Source organism: Eublepharis macularius, chromosome 5 (genome assembly GCF_028583425.1).
Source record: "Eublepharis macularius isolate TG4126 chromosome 5, MPM_Emac_v1.0, whole genome shotgun sequence".
Classification (NCBI taxonomy): Eukaryota; Metazoa; Chordata; class Lepidosauria; order Squamata; family Eublepharidae; genus Eublepharis; species Eublepharis macularius.
This window is the reverse complement of record NC_072794.1, coordinates 87,368,269-87,389,362: the sequence shown is the minus strand read 5'-3', so window position 1 is coordinate 87,389,362 and position 21,094 is coordinate 87,368,269. Positions and strand designations below refer to the sequence as shown.

The 21,094-nt window shown below is 45.2% G+C and overlaps 1 protein-coding gene across 4 annotated transcripts in view; it reads left to right on the top strand.

Annotated features, from left to right (window-relative positions):
• The window catches only part of OSBPL9 (oxysterol binding protein like 9), a 163,625-nt gene that overhangs the window by 51,889 nt on the left and 90,642 nt on the right, over nt 1-21,094 (top strand). For 2 of the 4 annotated variants that reach the window (XM_054979827.1, XM_054979826.1), the window contains exon 4: nt 17,151-17,227. In XM_054979827.1, the coding sequence (XP_054835802.1) occupies nt 17,151-17,227 (77 nt within the window). The other 2 variants (XM_054979829.1, XM_054979828.1) reach the window with 2 other exon arrangements.

Below are 21,094 nucleotides of genomic sequence, written 5' to 3'. Positions count from 1 at the left end.
CAGCTAACGGGAAAGGTTGCCCATATAGCATATCAAAGGGGGATATTCCCAATTTTCCCTGACCTCCTGCTCGAATTCGGGTTAAAGCTAAGGGGAGTGCATCAGGCCATTTTAGTGCAGTTTCAGAACAAATTTTTGTTAGAGTGTCCTTCAAAGTTCTATTTAAACGTTCGACCTGGCCAGCGCTCTGTGGATGCCATGAAGAGTGCAGCTTCCAAGGGATCTGGAGAGCATCACACACAAGCTGGACTACTTTTCCAGAAAAATGTCCTCCTCTATCACTGTCCAAACTTCCTGGAATTCCAAATCTTGGCACGATCTCCTGAATTATCTTCTTAGCCACTATCTTGGCTGTTGGTGCTCGGCATGGGTAGGCTTCTGGCCATCCTGTGAGCTTATCAATTAGAACTAGTAGGTACTTATATCCCTGTGCTCTTGGTAGCTCAGTAAAGTCTATTTGTATACTCACAAATGGTCTAAAAGCCCAAGGTCTTGCTCCAGGAGGGAGCACCTTACGGTCTCGACCCTTTGCATTTGTTTGCTGACAGGTAACACAATGTTGAGCAGCTCTCTCAGTTTCTATGGTCAACCCGGGAGCAATTAAGGAGCGTGCTAGAGTCTTTGCTGCCATGGTTCCTCCATAATGGGTTGTCTGATGGAAATCCACTACAATCTTGCGAAGTAGGTTCCGTGGGACCCACAGCCTTCCATCAGGTCCACAGATCCACCCATCAGACCATTCAATTCCTCCTTCTTTCTCTGCCAGATGTCTTTCTTCCGCTGAATACTTAGGTTGAGGAGGAAGCTGAAATGCTGGCACTAGAGGACACAATGTGGACACTGCTCCCTTTGCTCCTTTCTTGGCTGCCTCGTCTGCTCGGCGATTTCCTCGAGCCTCCTTAGATCCTCCCTTTTGATGTCCTCTGATATGGATCACCGCGACTTGCTTGGGCTCTTGGATTGCTGAAAGAAGGGCTTCACACTGTTCCTGATTTTGCACAGGAGTTCCATTGGCGGTTAGAAAGCCTCTCTCTTACCACAATGCTCCAAAGGCGTGAACTACCCCAAAAGCGTATTTAGAATCTGTGTACACATTAACAGAGGTAGCTTTACTGAACAGCAGCGCTCTTGCAAGGGCATGAAGTTCAGCAGCTTGTGCAGACCAGGAAGCAGGCAAGGGTCCCGCTTCCACTGTTTCATGCTCAGTTACTACTGAATATCCTGTATATCGCTTTCCTTCTTCCATAAAGCTGCTGCCGTCCACAAAGAACTCATTCTCAGCATTTTCTAAAGGCTGGTCCTTTAGATCAATCCTGGCCATTGTTGCTTCATCAATAATTTCAAGGCAATCATGAATAAGCTTTTCATTTGTATATGGGAGCAAGGTGGCTGGATTCGGTTGCAGGCTTGAATAGTAATTCCATCATTTCCAATCATTTGGGCTTCATATTTGATGAGGCGGGAATTTGTTAGCCACTTGGCTCCCCTCTGCTGGAGGATTTCAGGCACTGCATGTGGAGCATGGACCCTCACTGTTCCTCCCAGGGTCATCTTAAGGCAATCTTCAAGTGCTATTGAGACTGCAGCAACCGCTCTAAGGCATGCAGGCCATCCTCTGGCTACTGGGTCAAGCTGTCTTGAAAGGTAGGCCACTGGTCGCATGGTTGGTCCCCACTTCTGTGTCAATACTCCAGTCATACAGCCTTGCTTCTCATAGACAAACAATTCAAATGGTTTGGACAGGTCTGGTAGTCCAAGAGCTGGAGCGCTCATCAAGGCTTGCTTCAGCTTTTTCCAGGCAGCTTCCTCTTCAGAATTCCATACTAATTGTTCTGGCCCACTGGCTGCTGTCTTCTTCATTAAGGATTGGGTCAGAATGCCATAATCCAGAATCCAGGACCTACAATAACCTGACATTCCCAAGGCTGCTCACAGTTGTTTCTTTGTCTTCGGTAGGGGAAGGCGACAGATAGCCTCACATCTTTCTGGGGTAAGTCTCTTAGTCCCTTGATGTAATCGATGGCCTAAATAAGAAACTTCTTCTTTACAGAGTTGAGCCTTTTCTTTAGATACTCGGTATCCCTTTTCTCCTAAAAAGTTCAACAAGCTTACAGTAGCAGCCTGTAATGCCTGTTTGCTGCTCCCACTCAGAAGAAGGTCATCAACAAATTGAAGAAGCTGGACTCCCTCAGGGAGTGACCAATCAAGCAGGGCCTTCTCCAGGGTGGTGCCAAATATAACAGGAGAGTCTACAAAGCCCTGGGGCAAAACAGTCCATCTCAATTGCTGTTTCACATGGGTATCTGGATCTTCCCACTCAAAAGCAAATAAGTCCCTTGAATTCTCGTGGAGTTCCAGAGAAAAGTATGCATTTTTTAAATCCACCACTGAGTACCAAGAATGGCTTGGGTTAATCCTGGCCAACAAGGTATGAGGATTTGGCACTATAGGAAACCTGCTTTCTACTATAGAATTTACAGCCCTTAAGTCTTGGACCAGCCTCCACTTTTTCTTCTCTGGCCCCTTGGGTATTGCAAGGATAAGGGTGTTGAAGGGTGATGCACAAGGTTCCAGTTTCCCTTCGTTAATCAAGTCCTGAATAATGGGCTTCAACCCCTTATGCCCTTCTTGCGAGAGTGGATACTGTTTTACTTGGACTGGTCCCTGTCCAGACTTAAGTTTGATTTCTATCAAGTGTATCCCTTTAGCCTTTGCTGGATTCCCTGGGGCTGCCCATACTTGGGGATTGACTTCTCCTATAATGGAATCCTCAACTGATGCATTAGATTGTGGCATAGTAGCTTCTGACAGTAGTGCCATATATTCTGGGCCTTGGTGAACAGGCAGCTGGAGCTTGGCACCTTTGTCTGAAAATTCAATAATAGCATTTAGCTTACAAAGGAGGTCTCTTCCCAGGAGGGCTACTGGGCAGGAAGGTGTTAACAAGAATGAGTGTTCCAGCCAGGTGGCCCCATCATCTGTTTCTAATACAACTGGACATGGAGTAAGAAAGGGTTGGACAGCAACTTTTCCTCCTATCCCCACTATAGATGCTTGGTGATCAGTTGGGAAAACGTCCTTTGGAATGTCTGGAAGTGCTGAATAAGCAGCTCCAGAATCGACAAGAGCTGAGTAGACCTGTTGCCCAATGTCAGGGTTGAAGTGTATGTATGTAACCAAAGAGACTCCATATTAATTCTTTCAGTATTCTAAGTGCTTTGTTCCCAGGTGCCAAGATGTTCCCAGCAGCTATCTCACGGAAGAGGATTGTTTTGGCTATCGCTTCTCCAGCCTTGGGAAACTTTCGCTTTCTCAGCTTCAAAGGGATTGTTTTGAGAACTATGGGGGGAGGTTGGGCTTGCTGGGTTCTGATACTTTGTAACTCATGCTTTGCCTGTCATTCGTAACAATACACGTGTACCAGCCTGGATATTGTATCTAGGCCCGTGGACTAGAATGAATTCTTTCTTTTGAAAACAACGGGCTTTTGTCTGATTGCAGAAGGTAGTCTGGAGTAAGGATATTATCTAGCCACAGTTCTGACATTTTGTTACGAATCACCCTTTTTCCAATGCCTAAGCCGGAGAAGATGGATACCAAAGTCGTTCCCGACAGGGACCCTTTGTTTGATCCATATGCCTCCCCCGGTTCTCAAGGACTGGAACCTACAAGACCTGTTCCCAGGGGAAGAGGATCCGCTGTTACTACGATCTATACAGTCGCTCCCAGCAGAACGGATACCCGGCCCATTGCCGCAGCAGATCCGTTGATATCCTTGCCGACTCCGACGCAGTGGGGCGCGAGGCCGCGGGACGTGAGAGAAAGAAGGGCAAGCACCGTGTTCATGCAACCCCCGATGGACGGCCGGCGAAGTTTAGGAGTAATTGCCGAACATCCTAGTAGCCTACCTTGGCACTACTGGAACAGAGAAGCCGACCAGGCAGAGTGGGACTATGCAGAAGTTACCCCGTGGTCGGGGCAACAAGACTTCAGTGAACACTCGTGGATACAGTTACAAAGCAGGACTATAGCAATTGACGCTGGAATCTCAGCGGTTACAGGACTAGCGAAAGGGATCTTGGCAGGGAGGTCCCAGGAAGAACAGGGTGCAGGGACCCAAGGTATGGGAGAGATAAAGCCTTGGCCCGGGGCAGCCTGTGCAGAATCGTATACTGAATAAGTGGATACCTCGCAAGCCACCGAGGAACCACCTCAGTATCCCGATACTGAAAGAAATATGAATCGCGTGCAAATCTTAGAGGAAAGGCTGACAGGCATGGAAGAGAGTCTGGCCCATGCAGTTCACCTACTATCCGTACTCGTGGTTGGAAGCTCGGAAAAAAATCGGGAGCTGCCAGCAAGCCTGCAGCAGAGCCTGTCTAACCTACAAAAGTATATCCCCAGGACTGAGGTGAGGGGTCCAGTTCAACCGCTTCCGGTAGAGGGTATACCGCAACAACCGGATGAACCGCCAGATCCAAACTTAGGTGAGGATCCGTGTCCTGAACCAGAAGACCCCTGCCCTGAACCAGAGGATCCCTGTCCTGAACCAGAGGATCCCTGCCCTGAGCCAGACTCAGAGGAAGAAGTGGAAGAAAACGGAGATGGTGGGGGAGTACCTATAGAGGAACCTCCGACAATCCCGAGAGGTACCCCGGAACGTCCTCTGGGAGAAGTTCCCGACACCACACCACCATATATTCCATGAACAACTTCTCAGGGAGGTGGGCAACCTTTTCTGCCGAGACTTTTGGCGCCATTACCAAGAGGTGCCACCCCGCGTTTCTCTCCGATACCGGGATCGATTGGAAGGGGGACCACTCCTCAACCGCTACTGACGCCTGGGCCGAGAGGGACTCCAGTACCAAGACAACCGATCCCAAGAGACACTCCTCACCCAGTACAACCCGTGCCGCTTCAACCAGCACCATTGCTGCCAGCTCCACGAGAGACACTCCCGGCACCATTGCAACCAGCGCTGCTTTTGCCCGCGCCTAGAGGGACGTCCCCAGCCCTGCTGCAGCCCGTTCCGCTCTTGCCTGCGCCGCGAGGTACGCCCCCGTCCAACCCTTACCGGGGCAGCCGGCACCGTTACAACCAGCGCCGATGTTGCCTGCACCAAGGGGACCCCCCTGCTACATCCAATTCCAGGGGCTCCTCCTCCAGCCGAGGCCCCAACAGCCTCCGTTTCAACCTCAGCCGCAACCCGTACCACTTGATTACTACCCGGCACCGGCGCCCGCGGCCAGGCAGCAAGAATTACCTATGGGATGGGTAAAGTTAGAAGCCACATTTGATGGAGATCCTTCCAAATTAGGATTTTTCCTAGTCCAAGCCCTGCAATTTTTCAATCGATGGGGACATCTATTCGGAGATGAAGCCAGTCAAATCGAACACTTGGGATCTCGTCTCCAAGGAAAAGCTGCAGACTGGTATGTAGGCCTGTATGATATAGGGGCCCCTGAGTTAAATACGCTTCAAGGGCTAGTGGATGCACTGCGAGCTCAATATGAAGACCCTTTAGAGGAGACAAGAGCTCGAACAGGACTGCAGTCCATTAGGCAAGGCAACATGTCGGCCAGAGACTATGTTACAAAATTCCGACAGCTTGCCGCCAAATGCCCAAGGTGTGAGGAATCAACCAAAATAATTCTGTTCAAACAAGGCATGAATCCCAAGTTGTTGGATAGAGCCCTCATGCAAGATAATCCTCCCACCTTACTGGGGTAGATTCAATTGACTTGTGAAGTAGAAAACCGCATGCTAGAAGTCCGTTTAGTGGAACAACAACAACATGCAGGTCAAAGGCGCTCCTCAGTTCTCGTTAGAGGAGGCAGAGGTGCTGGATATGCTACCCGAGGAGCGAGAGATGCTAGATGGCAACAAGGTTTGTGTCTGCAGTGTGGCCAAAGTGGTCACTTTGCGGCGCAATGTCCGTACCGGCCTGTGCAAAGAACTCCGCTCCAACTAAGACGTCCAGCCCCCACAGCCTACCTGGCGCCACCGTGCCCGACACCAGCTCCCAGAACAACAAGAGGCAGAGGAGCTTCTCGTAGAAATCCTCCCGAAAGAGGGTTAGAGCTAGAAGAAATAATGGACTATGATTCAACAGCTCTAACCGGGGAGGAAAATCCAGAGAGTCCTACCTCGGGAAACGAAATGGATCTGTCGTAAAAGGACCCAAACAGCAGATCAAACCTCAGTCAGTTCCTACTTTGAACAGACCGCAAGGGTCCATACTCTTCATTCCAGTAACGTTAGTGAATCCAGATAAAAAAATGCACATCCGTGTTCAAGCTCTTATAGACTCGGGCTGCTCTAGAGACATTATTGCACCAGCCCTAGTGAATGGATTAGTACTTCCCATTAAAGAATTGGAAACTCCAGTTATTTTCGAACAAATGGATGGCACTAACATGAATCCGGTCACTACCGAAACCGCACCACTCATAACAGGCATGGGGCAACATTGGGAAGTGAGATCGTTTGTAATTAGTGCCACCGCCAAAAATCCATTGATTCTGGGAAGCAGATGGTTGTGGGACCACAACCCCTACATAGACTAGGCAGCTGGGAGTATCACGTTCACCCATGATACTTGTAAAAATCACCGTTGGAATCAAAATTGGGGTACCAATCCTACCCTCACTGAACAAGCTCTTCTCGCTCAAGAAGAAGTCAACCAAATACCCAAACAATACAGAGCTTATACTCAAGATGTATTGTCGAAGGCTTTCACGGCCGGAGAACGATGGTTGTTGGGGGTTTTCCGGGCTGTATTGCCGTGGTCTTGGCATTGTAGTTCCTGACGTTTCGCCAGCAGCTGTGGCTGGCATCTTCAGAGGTGTAGCACCAAAAGACACTGAGAGATCTCTGTCTTTTGGTGCTACACCTCTGAAGATGCCAGCCACAGCTGCTGGCGAAACGTCAGGAACTACAATGCCAAGACCACGGCAATACAGCCCGGAAAACCCCCAACAACCATCTTACACTCAAGCTTTCACTGAAGAAGAAGCCAATTCCTTACCTCCCCATAGAAGGATGGACTGTGCAGTAGAGATATTACCAGGCGCCTCTTTGCCCAAAGGCAGATTATATCCCATGAGCCCTAACGAAAGGGAAGAATTTCGTAAATTCATTGACACCAATCTTCAAAGAGGATTTATTAGACCCGCTAACAGTCCGCATGCGGCTCCAGTACTTTTCGTTAAAAAGAAGGATGGGGGATTAAGACTTTGTACGGACTTTCGGGGACTCAACGCAGTATCCTCCAGCAACGCCTACCCCATTCCACTCATCAGAGATTTACTCAACATCGTGGCACAAGGTAAGATCTTTACAAAATTGGATCTAAAAGATGCTTACTTCCACATGCGTATCAAAGCAGGTGATGAATGGAAAACCGCTTTTAACACGCCCCTCGGCCAGTTTGAGTATTTAGTTATGCCGTTCGGCCTGGCCGGGGCCCCTTCGGTTTTCATGTCCATGATTAATGAAGTACTGCATGGATTCTTATACCAAGGAGTAGTAGTGTACTTGGATGATGTGTTAATTTATTCAGAATCGGAAGAAGAACATGTGGAACTTGTAAAAAAGGTTCTGACCACTCTAATGTGTAACAAATTGCCCATCAAATTATCTAAATGTGAGTTTCATAAAACAGAACTCACCTATCTAGGCTATTGCATCTCCAAAGATGGTTTGAAGATGGACCCAGGCAAAGTACAAGCAGTCCAAAACTGGCAAACACCCTCTACCCGCAAGGAATTACAATCCTTTTTGGGCTTTGCCAACTTTTACAGAGAATTCATAGCGATGGTTGTTGTGGGTTTTCTGGGCTGTATCGCCGTGGTCTTGTCATTGTAGTTCCTGACGTTTCGCCAGCAGCTGTGGCTGGCATCTTCAGAGGTGTAGCACCAAAAGACAGAGATCTCTCAGTGTCATAGCGAACTTTGCCCAAATCTCGCTTCCCCTAACCGAACTATTCAAAACCAAAGACAAGGGGGAACAAGCCAAAAAACCTGGTGCCAAATTACACTGGACACCAGAGTGCCAGACGGCGTTCAACCACCTAAAAACGCAGTTTGTTTCTGAACCCGTCCTACAGCACCCCGATGAGAATCGCCCCTTCGTGGTACAGGTCGATGCCAGCGACACCGCGATTGGAGGCGTACTTTTGCAGAGGGGGGAGGATGGAAAACTTAAGCCATGTGCCTTCCTGTCCCGAAAATTTTCTGAAGCAGAAAGAAATTGGAATGTGTGGGAGAAGGAAGCTTTCGCTGTAAAAGCAGCACTTGCTGCCTGGAGACACTGGTTGGAGGGAGCCTGTCATCCCTTTGAGGTATGGACAGACCACAAAAATTTAGAAGCCTTACGCAGCCGCCGAAGACTAAATGCTAAACAGCTGCGGTGGGCGGAATACTTTTCTAAATTCAATTTCACTTTAAACTTTTTACCGGGCAAAACTAACTTTCTCGCTGATGCTCTATCACGCATGCCCCAGCACAAAAGCAAAAGGGAGGAGACAATAGACACCGTCTTTTCGCCTACGCAATTAGGGGGAGTGGTGACCACGCGCAGCCGCACAACCCAACCCCCTCAACCCGATCAGGGGTGGAGACTAAAACTAAAAGCTGAAGTGGAAAAGGAGGGGGGAAATGTACCCAAAGACAAACTGCAACAATCTGAACAAGGAGAATGGCTTTGGGGAGACCGCTTCTATGTACCCAAAAGTCTAAGAAAGGAAGTTTTGCAACGCTGTCATGATGCCCCTACGGCAGGACACTATGGGTACTTGAAAACACTTCATTTAGTACAACGCCAATTTTGGTGGCCGGGCATGCGCAAAGACGTTTCCCAATATGTAGCATCCTACCCCATTTGCCTCAGTGCCAAATCCCGCAAAGGCAAACCACCAGGACTATTGCAACCTCTAGAAACACCAAGCAAACTGTGGGAAACAATATCCATGGACTTTATCACTGATTTACCCCCCTCCAAAGGTCACAACTGTATTTTGGTTGTAGTGGATTTATTCTCCAAGCAAGCTCATTTTATACCTTGCGCCACTATACCTTCAGCTAGAAAACTAGCAGATATATTTTTAAAACACATTGTAAAACTGCATTCTTTTCCATCAAAGGTGATTTCGGATCGCGGCGGACAATTCGTTGCCAACTTCTGGCGGGAGCTTTTACAAATTCTGGGTATTGAGCAAGGTTTAAGTTCAAGCCATCACCCACAAACCGACGGACAGTCGGAAAAAACTAACCAAATATTAGAACAATTCCTCCGCTGTTATATTAACTTTCAACAGGACAACTGGATCGATTTGCTTCCCCTCGCAGAATTCTCCTATAATAACAGTGTACATGCATCTACTGGAGAGACTCCTTTTAAGGTCGTTTATGGTTTTCACTTCAAACCCTTCCCGTTTGAAGCACTCCCCCCTCCTACTTCTACAGCCAAAGACGTTTCGGATTGGTGGGGGGAAGCTGCTCAACAATGGACTCTAATTAAACAGCATCTAGACAAAGCCAAACAGGATTACAAAAAATACACAGACCGCCATCGTGCGGCCGAATGGGACTTGCAACCAGGAGACCTTGTTTACCTGTCCACAAAGAACTTGAAAGTAACGCAAACCAGCCGCAAGCTTGCTTTGAAATTTTTGGGACCCTTTCCTGTTAGAAAAGTAATCAACAAAGTGACTGTTGCCTTAGATTTGCCAAAGAATCTGCGCCACGTTCATGATACCTTCCACGTCAGTCTTTTGAAAAAAAAACACCAGCAGCAGACCACTGGCATGCTTGGGCCCCTCCCATACCAACCTTAATTGATGATCAAACCCATTACAAAGTACAGCAAATTTTGGACTCTAAACTTAAACGGAACCAGTTATTTTACCTTATCAGATGGAAGGATTTTGACTCTGGGTTTGATGAATGGGTGCACTCCTCACATGTACATGCACCCAGACTTGTCAGAACATTTCACACTCGGTATCCGCTCAAACCTGGGGGAGGGGCATCTTAGAGGAGGCAGAATGTCAGGGTTGAAGTGTATGTATGTAACCAAAGAGACTCCACATTAATTCTTTCAGTATTCTAAGTGCTTTGTTCCCAGGTGCCAAGATGTTCCCAGCAGCTATCTCACGGAAGAGGATTGTTTTGGCTATCGCTTCTCCAGCCTTGGGAAACTTTCGCTTTCTCAGCTTCAAAGGGATTGTTTTGAGAACTATGGGGGGAGGTTGGGCCTGCTGGGTTCTGATACTTTGTAACTCATGCTTTGCCTGTCATTCGTAACAATACACGTGTACCAGCCTGGATATTGTATCTAGGCCCGTGGACTATAATGAATTCTTTCTTCAGTAAACTTTTGAAAACAACGGGCTTTTGTCTGATTGCAGAAGGTAGTCTGGAGTAAGGACATTATCTAGCCACAGTTCTGACACCCCACTCGTATTTTTACTAGGGGTTCGTCGAGTGGAGTCTATGTGAGCTGCAACCCCTGACTCCCCTATTTCTCTTCCTCAAACATCTGGTAGGCGGGGTCAACAATGCTAGTTCTCTGAGTGTCTTCCTGGTTCAATGAACACTCCCTCATCCAATGTCCAAATTTTTTGCATCTTGCACATTGGTCTCTTTTTAGCATAAGTTGCTCCCCCCTTCCTCTTCCTCCTCTTCTTCTTCCTCCCCAACCACGTTGGGTGCTGCCTCCTCTTTCTCCATTTCCACTTCGACCTCCTCCCACTCCTTGTGTGTTTGTTAAAGCTTGTACTAGCATCATAGTCTTCTGTTTCTCAATCTCTTTCTCCCTTGTTAAATACACCCGATATGCTCTATCCAGCAATGTAGAAATATTGGTGGTTCCCCAGTCTGGATCTTTCTGTAGCTTTTTCCTAATATCATCTACAGCGCCCCCTACGAACACAGCATTTAACATCTTTTGATTGTCTGGGTCCTCAGGGTTCATATTTCCCCATTTCCGAAAAGCATCCATGACTTTGCCCAAAAAAGTAGTAGGATCTTCATCCTTTCCTTGCTTAACCCAGATCTTATTCAGACAGGTTGGGCGGGGCACTGCTTCCTTCATCCCCTTTACAATGTAAGCCCGGTACATGGCATGTCTAGTTCTAGCAGCTGGGGTCTGATGCCCCCCATTAGGATCGTCCGTGGGCACTATGTCATTTACATTCCTTGCTTCCCCTCCCTGCGCTGCTGTTCTCACTGCCTCTTCTGCTCTAAATAGCTCTTGGGCTTTCCTTGTTACCAACGTTCTCTCCTCAGGGGTCAGAATCTGGGAGAGCACTAGTTGAATATCACCAAAAGTCAGCTGATGCATCTCACACAACTGCTGAAATGCTTTTCCCACCTTGTCAGGGTCCTCCCTGTATGGAGGTAATTTTTCTTGCCAGGCTCGAAGTTCATGCGTACTCATAGGCACATAAATAAAAGCAGACTCCTGCTGTTCTGGAACAGCTTGCTCTCTTAAAGGAGCCATGAGAAGAGGTGACAATTCTCGCTCTGGGGAGGAAGCTTCAGAACTAAACACCCCAGAATTTTCAGCTGAAGTGGGAGGGGAAGGTGAGAAATTCCCAATACAATGCATACACTGGCAGCAAGCTGGATGTGCTCCACGAGGAGGAGACTGGGGGGTATCTGCATCAGGAAAATTCCACCCAGGATTTCTGCAAGGAAGGCACTCGCACCCTAGAGGATGCTTATTGGCTGTGGAGGCAGGATATGAAAGGGGAGAGCTTGCTAGCATTTGCACATTATGACAGGGAGTTGTTTTCACAGGAGCCGTGGAAATGGTAAACTGCCTTTGTCCTGCTCCCCCTTCCCTTTCAAAAGGTGGAGCGGAGGGTTTACTCAACGGAGATTGCAAATCTGTGGACTGGATTACATGCTGCGATCTCCTCTGTACTTGTGATGCAGGCTGTTGCTGCAGTTGATCTATTGCCTCTCTCCCCGGCAACTCAATAGGGGGTTGTAATTGAGGTGGGGGTGCAGGTGGAGGAAGCATGCCAGGAGCAACTAAAGGCACCCCCCCTGTCAGATACATCCAATAATCAGGGGGTGGGGGTAGCCCATGCACTTCCCTATTTCCCTCTTTAAACCTATGGGCTCTTTCCCTCGCTTCAGACCGGGTTAAGTCTTTTGTTACCATTGCCACATTTGCTTTCTTCAAAACTTTCCCCAATTTCCTCTCACACCCCACCAGTAGTTTATCAGGATCTTCCATAGCATGTAACCAAGACAAAATAAACGGAACCTCATCCCATTTCCCAGCATCTTGACAGTAAGCAAACAAATCATGCACAGTGGCTAAATCAAACGTCCCGTAGGCTGGCCACTTTTTTCCATTGTACAAATCATAAACTGGCCATTGTCGTGTGGACAAATAAATTAACTGCTCGAGAGGCTCTTCTGTTAACCCCTTAGGTCCTCCGACGATCATTTCCCAGTTTCTAGCCACACAGTCTAGGGGCTTTCCCCTAGGAATTTTACTCTCATTAGTTCCCATTGCTCGAACCTCTCACCGCAGCTCTTTAATGAGGCTAACTCTCGGATTTACAGAGGCGGCACCTTTTTCCCAAGCGCTTTTTTTACTTCGCCTTTTTTTTTTCTTTGCCTCGGGGCACTCACCGTTTTGCTTCGCTCAGCAAGCGGTGCTTAGCCATTAGCTGCCTCTAGAGGACTCTCACAGTGCCCCAGTCCGCTGCTTGTACGAGCTCCACTGAAAGGCCAGAGAGGTCCCAAAAAGTGAAGGTGCGCGCGTATTCTCAGGATGTCAGCTGAGTTCTTACTCCGCAACTGAAGCTAGGATGCACTGGAGATGTCCCGTCTGGAGTGCCAGAATCTGTAACACAAAAGTGCTTTCCCTTTTGCCCCTCCAATTCGCTGGACAGAAGAGGTGAGACAGATAAGGGCTGTCGTGAAAAAAAGTATATTTGCAAATATAGGTACAGGCTACAAAGATGAGCTCAGAATGTACCCCAGAACAAAGGAGCACATGTTACTTTTAAGGGCTTGTGACATCATTTTGGAGAAACGAAAGTCACATTCAAAATAAGGCACCTGATCTCTTTTACACCTTTAGATTGGACTATTGTCCACCTTTCAGTCTCGCGACAACATCATTTGCCATCCTTTCTTGGTTTCCATAGCAGCATCTTCCTTCATTCCACAACTGGTTACTTTTCTACACAAACTCTCTTCTCCAAAAGGGGGAAGTGGGTGGAACTTATAATTCTCCCTTTGTTTCTGGCTTTGCCCTTTTCATATACCCTCAGGAATATCCAGTTATCTATCTTCAAGGATAGACATTCTCTCTTTCCATGTACAGCTAGGGAGAAAAGGGGGTGGTGGATAAAGGCAGAGACCAGTTACTTTTAAAACATAAAGAATCCATCTTATGCTTCTTGCTAGCTTAATATTATGGCTATATGATTAATCCATAGTCTTTAGTAATATAAATTTGCTAATCCCTCAGTATGATCTAGCAGAAAAAAATCTAGGAATAAACAGCACAGTGAGAGAAAGTCTCAGTCAATATAAGTCAACACAAATAGGTCCTTCTGTTTCTTCAACAGGTGTGAGGAGTGTTGCAGGAAGCAAAATGTCCCGAAGACATGTCTGTACCGCCCAACAACCAGGGCCGGCAGTATTGCCTGCTGTTTCACCCAGAAACCTCCTCAGGGGCGGGCACACATCTCACCAATGAATTATCTCGAGAAATGCCATCAATCAGTCAAAGAACAAAATCAACAAACAGAAGCTAGAACGGCTATAATTTAGTAGTTTCATATATCTGATTGGCTATTTACTATTATTAATTTTCCTTCACATACAGTCTGTTCTGTTCAGGTAGTTTTGAGTTGGGTGGAGGAACCTTTTATACATTGTTCTAAACTTACTAATTTGCCTGATTGGCTGTGTAGGTCAAATCAAAATAAAAGCTAAAATTCCTATTTCATCTGACTAAAAGTGAAAGCAAAACCAAAACTGATTAATTTTTATTTCACTTTTAGTAAGCACACAAAGCAATGTCTTGTCTCTTTTCTTGAACTGGGAAGCAGGAAGTATATGCATCTATACTCGTGGTTGTGAATGGAACTGGAAAGACTTTTTCGCCTTAATCCAGACACAGGAACTAACAAATGATCGTACTGTTAAGCTTGTCCTCGGTTCTCAAAGAATCAGTTGCAAGAACAGTTAGTGAAAAAGATGAAGTGTGATAAGCTGCCCTTGGCCATAGACTCATTGGTAAAATAATGTTTTAATAAACAAGAATGCAGTTCTAGTAGTTCTTAAGCAGATTTGCATCAGTCTGATATGGAACTTGCAAGTGCTGCTACAGAGTGTAACAGAGAAACTGAGATGTTGCAGTGACCTCTGTGGAAGAGAATTAAGTTCTATTGGAATAGATGACAGAACAGCGAGGCATATGTCCTTTGAGTGTATTAAACTTAGTGTGTCATCATGCTTTGGTACTTATTTGTTAGTACTTAAGTGTAAATAAATATAAGGGAGCTTCATGCAATTTTGTCTTTAGAAGTATTGCAATAAATATTTCCACATAAATCTTTGAATTTGTTTGAATCTACCATTCAAATGGGCCTTGATTAGAAAAAAAATCAGTTATTTCAGCTGAAGTATTTGTTGCTATTGGGACATAAAATTATCATGGGGTGTATTAAATATAAATCAAAACAGAGCATGATCTGATTTCATATGTTTATTTAGGGCACCAGAAAATTCTGACACTCAAGTTTTTCTGGAAAACCTACATTGTTGGTGGTCATTGTGAATGACTGTTCATACTGCTTTGCAGTATGCTTCATAAACAGAGCTGTCACTTAGCTACTGCAATACTATGACACTGCATCAGTGTCACAGTAGAGTACCTGTATAACATTCCATACCCAAGACAATGAAAGGTTTGAATATATTGAAATAAATCCTAATATTTTCATTGCTTGTAATTAAAAAAATTACTACTGCTATGGTAAATGAGCTATAATGCTTGTATCTCTGAATGGTTTCAACTGACTGTCTTTATCCTTTGGCCTTTTGTATGTGAAACATTTTCCCTTTTTATCTATGCTATATAATCTCAACAATATGCAAGGCCATTTCATACATATGATGAAGTGGGCTGTAGCCTACAGAAACTATAGTACCACAAATGTATTAATCAGTAAGGTGCCACATGACATGTGGCTGTGACTATTAATGATGTAATAGACTAACTTTAGAACTCTTTAAGGTGAGCAAGCCCTTCCCAAGAAGGTTTGAGCAGTTATGAGTCAACCAAGATCTTTCTCAGCCCACATGTTGAATGCTTGTCTTGCCTATGTCTTGGCAGAGCCACAAAGCGGAGTGTGAACCTATTTTATCAGTGAAACAGACAGTAGGTGGGTTGGCTGGAAGAAAACCAATGTAGCAATTCTTGCATCTTTAATGATATTGCTTGCTTTAGTGGGATCCCACCCTTGAGAGCTGAGTGCTGTCAGTAGACTATTTTAACTTCTATGTTTGATTTACTGTGTAGGGAAGATCTATTGTTTCATTTATTTTTGGCTTCCAGTGATTCCTTCCATTGTGGAGTACTGAAGCTCTAAAATGTTTTGTGATTTTAGAAGTCCCCTCCCCCCAAAAAAACTGGGGATCCCCCCCCCAGCATGTGTTTAGAAGTATGAAGGGACTAGGAGAAAAGTATATAGCTTTCAGCATCCCCCATAAGCTGAAGAAGAAAAAACTCTCTGTGTAAAAGTTGTCAACTTTTATGACCCTGTAGAGTTTTCGAGAAGGAAACAAACAGAGGTGGTTTGCCATTGCCTGCCTCTACATAGCAACCCTGGAAGTCCTTGGTGTCCTCCTAAGTACTAACCAAGGGCAGCCCTGCTTAACTTCTGATAAGATTAGGCTAACTCATGTCATCCAGGTTAGAACCCTATCAATGACATGCCAATAACTAGAATGGCAGCCGGGGCGGGGGGATATTGTAGGGCTTCTAGCAGTGGCATGATGTTTTCTTTCACACTCTTAATAGAACAGCCATGTAAGACCAAATGCCCTATAACAGAGCAGGAAGCAACTCAAGCAAAAACACTATCACACATCTTTTCCTGAGTCAGCTGCACTTGACCTTCATTTATCACAGCAATTGTGTGAGACCAGGCATCCAGTAATAGAAAGCCATGAGAGAGGATACAGCAGCAGGCAAAGAAACAGACACTTGTTCCTTTTTCAATTGGATTCACCCTCAAACGAAGATGTGGTTTTTACTTTTTGTAAAGAATCTGCTGCGTTTTATAGGTACTTTAAACTGTTTTAGGGATTCAGATGAAAAAGTAAGATACAAATTCAGTAATTATGTAAATGGAGTCATTTGGGTTTTTTTGTCATCTGCTCCCCCCCTTTATCCCATATTTTATGCTGCAATCCTATGATATTCTCTAGAAGTAAGCTCTTTTGAACACAATGGGGTTTATGTTTGTGTAGACATGCATAGGATAGGTACATTGGTCACACCAAGTGTGACTGGAACCAAGAAATGAACTCTTTACATATAGGATATTATTTCATTAAAATGAAGCTAAGACACTTGAAGTTACCAATGTAAATAAGTTGTGCAGAACTGGCTCTACAGATTAAACTCAATTATAAGAGGATGGACTGAGATCATGACTTACTGGTGGTGGGGTTGTTGGTGTGGCAACAGATTTGCTGTCTGCCATGTTAGTTTATAAGTAGAGACTTCTCAGTTGGTTTACTATTTCTAGATGCCTTCTTCCCTCTACAAAATGCTATAAGCACTGGTAAAGAATTGTAAAGTTTCACAATTTAGCTGATGTGCTAGAGTATTTGTATGGTATTTGCCATAAAGGTTGCATATATATGGATTTTAATTGTATAAATACAACCAATTTGTTTTTCTCAGTAAGTCTTCCTTTGTCAAACCTCACGAGCTATGAAGCACTTTTTTCTTTTATCAGCCAAGTTATTCATCACTAGTTAATTTACTTAACAGCAAAACTGTGTCTTTGTCGCAACATACTAACACAGCTGGCTTTTTGAAGTTGGTCTAATTTGCTATCTGTTGTCTCAAAGCCAGTTAAATATATTTTAATACTTTCCCAGCTCGAGATGCTGATGAGAGAGAGAAATGGATTCATGCTTTAGAGGAAACCATCCTTCGTCATACGCTTCAGCTTCAAGTAAGTTCATTTGCAGTCTGCTTTGGATCACTTTCAGAATACCTATCTAAGATAACCTGATCAAAATGATGTATACATTCTAATGTAGAATGGCCTTTGTGTTATAAACTATTGCCCATAGCAGTCTTGATTCTAAGTTTATGACCTGCATGTTGTTAATTATGTTGGTTGTAGAACTATAATCCATTTAACGTATATCACAATTGTCTAGAAAGTTATTCATTTGACAGTTGAGCACTGATAACTTATTATTGGTGCTTAATTTCTAATCTGCTATTACTAGAAACATTTTGGGCTTTGTTCAGTAACACGTTAGATTTGTTTTGTGTTTACCCAGTATTTTGTGAAGAAAAAATATTAGTATTTACAACTGAGAGATGCATAAGGTGAGAGATTATTAATTGATAATGCTGTCATAAGGAAGAGTTGTCTGGGGAGATCAATACAAGACAACTTGAAGCAAGGCTTTAAAAGGTTACTCTAGAGTGAACAGTCACTTTTCAAACCATTAAAAATAGCTCTTTACCCCATCCTCCACTGTGCTGTAGTCACACATTCTTTCCCTTTAAAGCTACCACAGCAACTTTCCTCTTTCATGTGAAGGAGAGGGAGAGGAACATAAACAGATCTTTGCTCTGGACAGGATACTAGCAACCATTATAATCTGCTTCTCTTCATGCATGCACACTTGCTTTGAAGAGGAAAGGAATTTGTTCAATTCTTCCCCTTGCAACAAAGCTTCCCATTCCCTCTTGCAGGGAAAACACAGATGTAATGGTATTTTTTCCCTTCAGGGCGAGCTTCAATTTGGGATGGTGGTTTGATTTGGGGAGGGGGGAATGAAGAAACTTGTTCACGCTTGAGCACTGCTAGAATTGCCAACAGGCCGGGAGAAAAATGTGTTATCTCTTTAAGAGGTTTAATGTGTAGAAATGGGCAGCAGAGGAAGTTTTTCTTTACAGTAGAGGTAAATAATATCCTTGTAAGTTTCTGTTAAAGACACAGGACATTGTTTCACCAGGCAGCTGGCAACTCTAAGCGCTGCAGACCTGCTCACACTAAAATTTGTACAAGCTGCCATTTCGTGATGGGCTCCATCCACCCAACTTCCATTTTGTGACTAGTAGCTTCTATGGTTCTTTAAAAATAAATTAGCTCCCAGAAATATAGTCTGCCATCACACGATGTTGGTGCCTCTGTATCTTAACTCCAAGGGAAAATACAGTATATAAAAGATGGTACCTTCATATGTCATTTATGCTCCTGCAAAAAAACACAATCCCAAACTCCCTTGCAAGGAAGCTTGTAAATGTTATAACATACACCCAAGATCTAAAAAGGTTTATTTGAAATTGTTTAAAAATGTACTGCTCATAATGCTGATTTTACAGAAATGAAACATCTGGATCACTGTAACTAGGAATACACACTTATTTGTAATCATTGCTTTTTCAAATAGGATTTTAAGGGGGGGTTATAAATTAAAATTAACATCTAATTAAAATATATATATTCCTGCTTTGGTGTTCCTAGTGTTTTTGCTTGGAAACACTCAAGCCACATTTGCCACTTGATCTTGGAGATGCAAACCTACTCTTAATGAGACAAAGTTGTAGCTTTGTGTAAATAAGCTCTGGACATATGAAGCAACTTTCTAGTCTGTTTAAAACTGCAGTGTTATACTAAGCATGTTGCTTGATCATAACCTTGTTTAGAAGCACTGTTGGTTTCAATTAGATTTAATTCCAAGTAAACGAATTTAGGATTCTAATTTAAAATTCAAGGATACATACACTTCGTCTAAGGAGTGATGGAAATACTGCATATAGTAGTTAGGTGGGTAACCATGTCGGTCTGCAGTAGAGCAGCAGGATTTTTGTCCAGTGGCACCTTAGAGGCCAACAAGATTTTCAGAGCGTAAGCTTGCGAAAGTCAGAGCTCCCATCTTCAGGTGTCTGAAGAAGGGAGCTCTAAACTCTCGAAACCTTAGAGTCTGAAAATCTTGCCCTCTCACTAGACGAAAATCCTGCTGTTCTCCGTATAGGATTGTGGCTTCCATGCACGCATCGGTGTGAGATCTTGTGGAAGAGGGCGGAGTGTACGGAAAAGTAGGCGGATGATGAAATCACTGTAAACCGAAAAAAGTAAACTACGCTATAGCCCATTCTAAGGAAGTTGCGGAGGCCTTCCAGAGAAACTTCTCTGAATGAACGTGGCCGCTGTGGCATTGTTTGAGGTTCTCAGCAGCTCACTGGTGCTGTAAATGGCGGCGGCATTAGTAATTGCTCAAATGCCGTAGTACTGCTGCGTGCGGTGCCATGTTTGCTAGCTGGGCTTGCTTTTACACAAACGATCATTTGCCTTTCCGCTCCGGTGCTGCTGTTGTAGGTCGGCCGGATATATCAGCATCCGTGAAGGCAGAGTTGTGACTGACCTTGGTCAAAAAAAAAGAAGGCATCGAGGAAAGGAGTAAGCAGGACGCGTCGAGAATGGCGCGCTAGCAGAACGGAGTTCGGGTTTGTTTTGTTTTTGCGGCCCTGAGCCCCCTTGTCTGCGCGACCCACCCCTTTCGCCGCTGCTCGTCCTGGGAGGGGGTGATGATTGGCGGGGAGGCGCCTATCCCGTAGCCAATCGGGAGTCACCTTGATGTTGAGGCGAGCCCTGTGCCGACGGCTGGCTCGCGGCGCGGCGTCCCTGCGGGCAGGGGGCCTTTCTTAGGACAATTCTCTCCCGGCTGCGTGATGGGCAGGGGGAAGCATGGCTAGCGTGAGTAGGACCAGTTCGGGGGTGTCGTAGCGTCGAAACTGGCAGGATGGGGCGCCGACAACATTCACCGGCCTGCTCTGCGGAGGCCAGCCCAGCCCGGACTCCTGGGTTCCGCATCAGACGAAGGGGGAGGCAGTACTGGTGTCTCCCTGCTCCGCAGTCGCGGTGGACGGGCATCTGAGCCCGGGAGCTAATTCCCACGTGGACTGTAGACCCGAGTTGATGCCAGCGCTCTTACGTAGCAGGCTAGGAAGTGAGCGCGTGACGTCTGAAGAGCGGGTGCGTTCGCGCGCGATTCGTGTTGCGGGGACGGGTGGTGGTAGTCATTTTTGAAAAGTGGGAAAGCTTCAGTTGCTTGTTAGTGGCGGAATTGGCCAGTTTCTGTAGTTGATTTGTGTCTAAAAATGAGTTGTTGAAAGAGTCCTTTGCTAAATAGGAGGATATCAAGAGGAATGGGATTGTTAGGGAAATGTCTTTCATAGTGGTGGGGGAATGTTAAGCTCCATTGAAGACATTTTTATTCTTTTAAAGGCACATTAATTTCTTGAACTGTGTGGTGATGGTGGCAGAATAAACAAGCAATGTAGCCCAGCGATGCAAATAATAGCAAAGCATTGCTTGCTGCTAGGTGGCCAAAGGAATTGAGGCCACAGTTTAAATAAGCCGACTGATCCCTATCCACCTGATTAGGGAGAGAAATATTGGGGGCGGTGTTCCCCCCAGTGACTACTAATGCATCTGTACAGCCAGCAGTGTTTCTGATCTTGTACAGTAACTTCATGTATTCCGACATATTCTCATTGGGTATGTCAGTGCATTTCTGTGGAGATCAAGAATATATACCTTGGGAAAAGCACTTATAGCCGCTGCAGGATACTGTAATGTATCTTGAAGACTGTTATGGTTGAGATACCTGTCCACTTTGTGTTAACCTTGTTGCATATGGTGGCCAAAAAAACCATGTAGGATAACACTTCCCACTGCATTTCATTCCCATTTTATAGGAAATGACCTTTAGGTGAGATTGCTCGTTTGTATCCCTATGGCAATAGGGAGAGGAACAATTGAGATGTTTGGGATCCTGAACAGTCTGCATTCTGT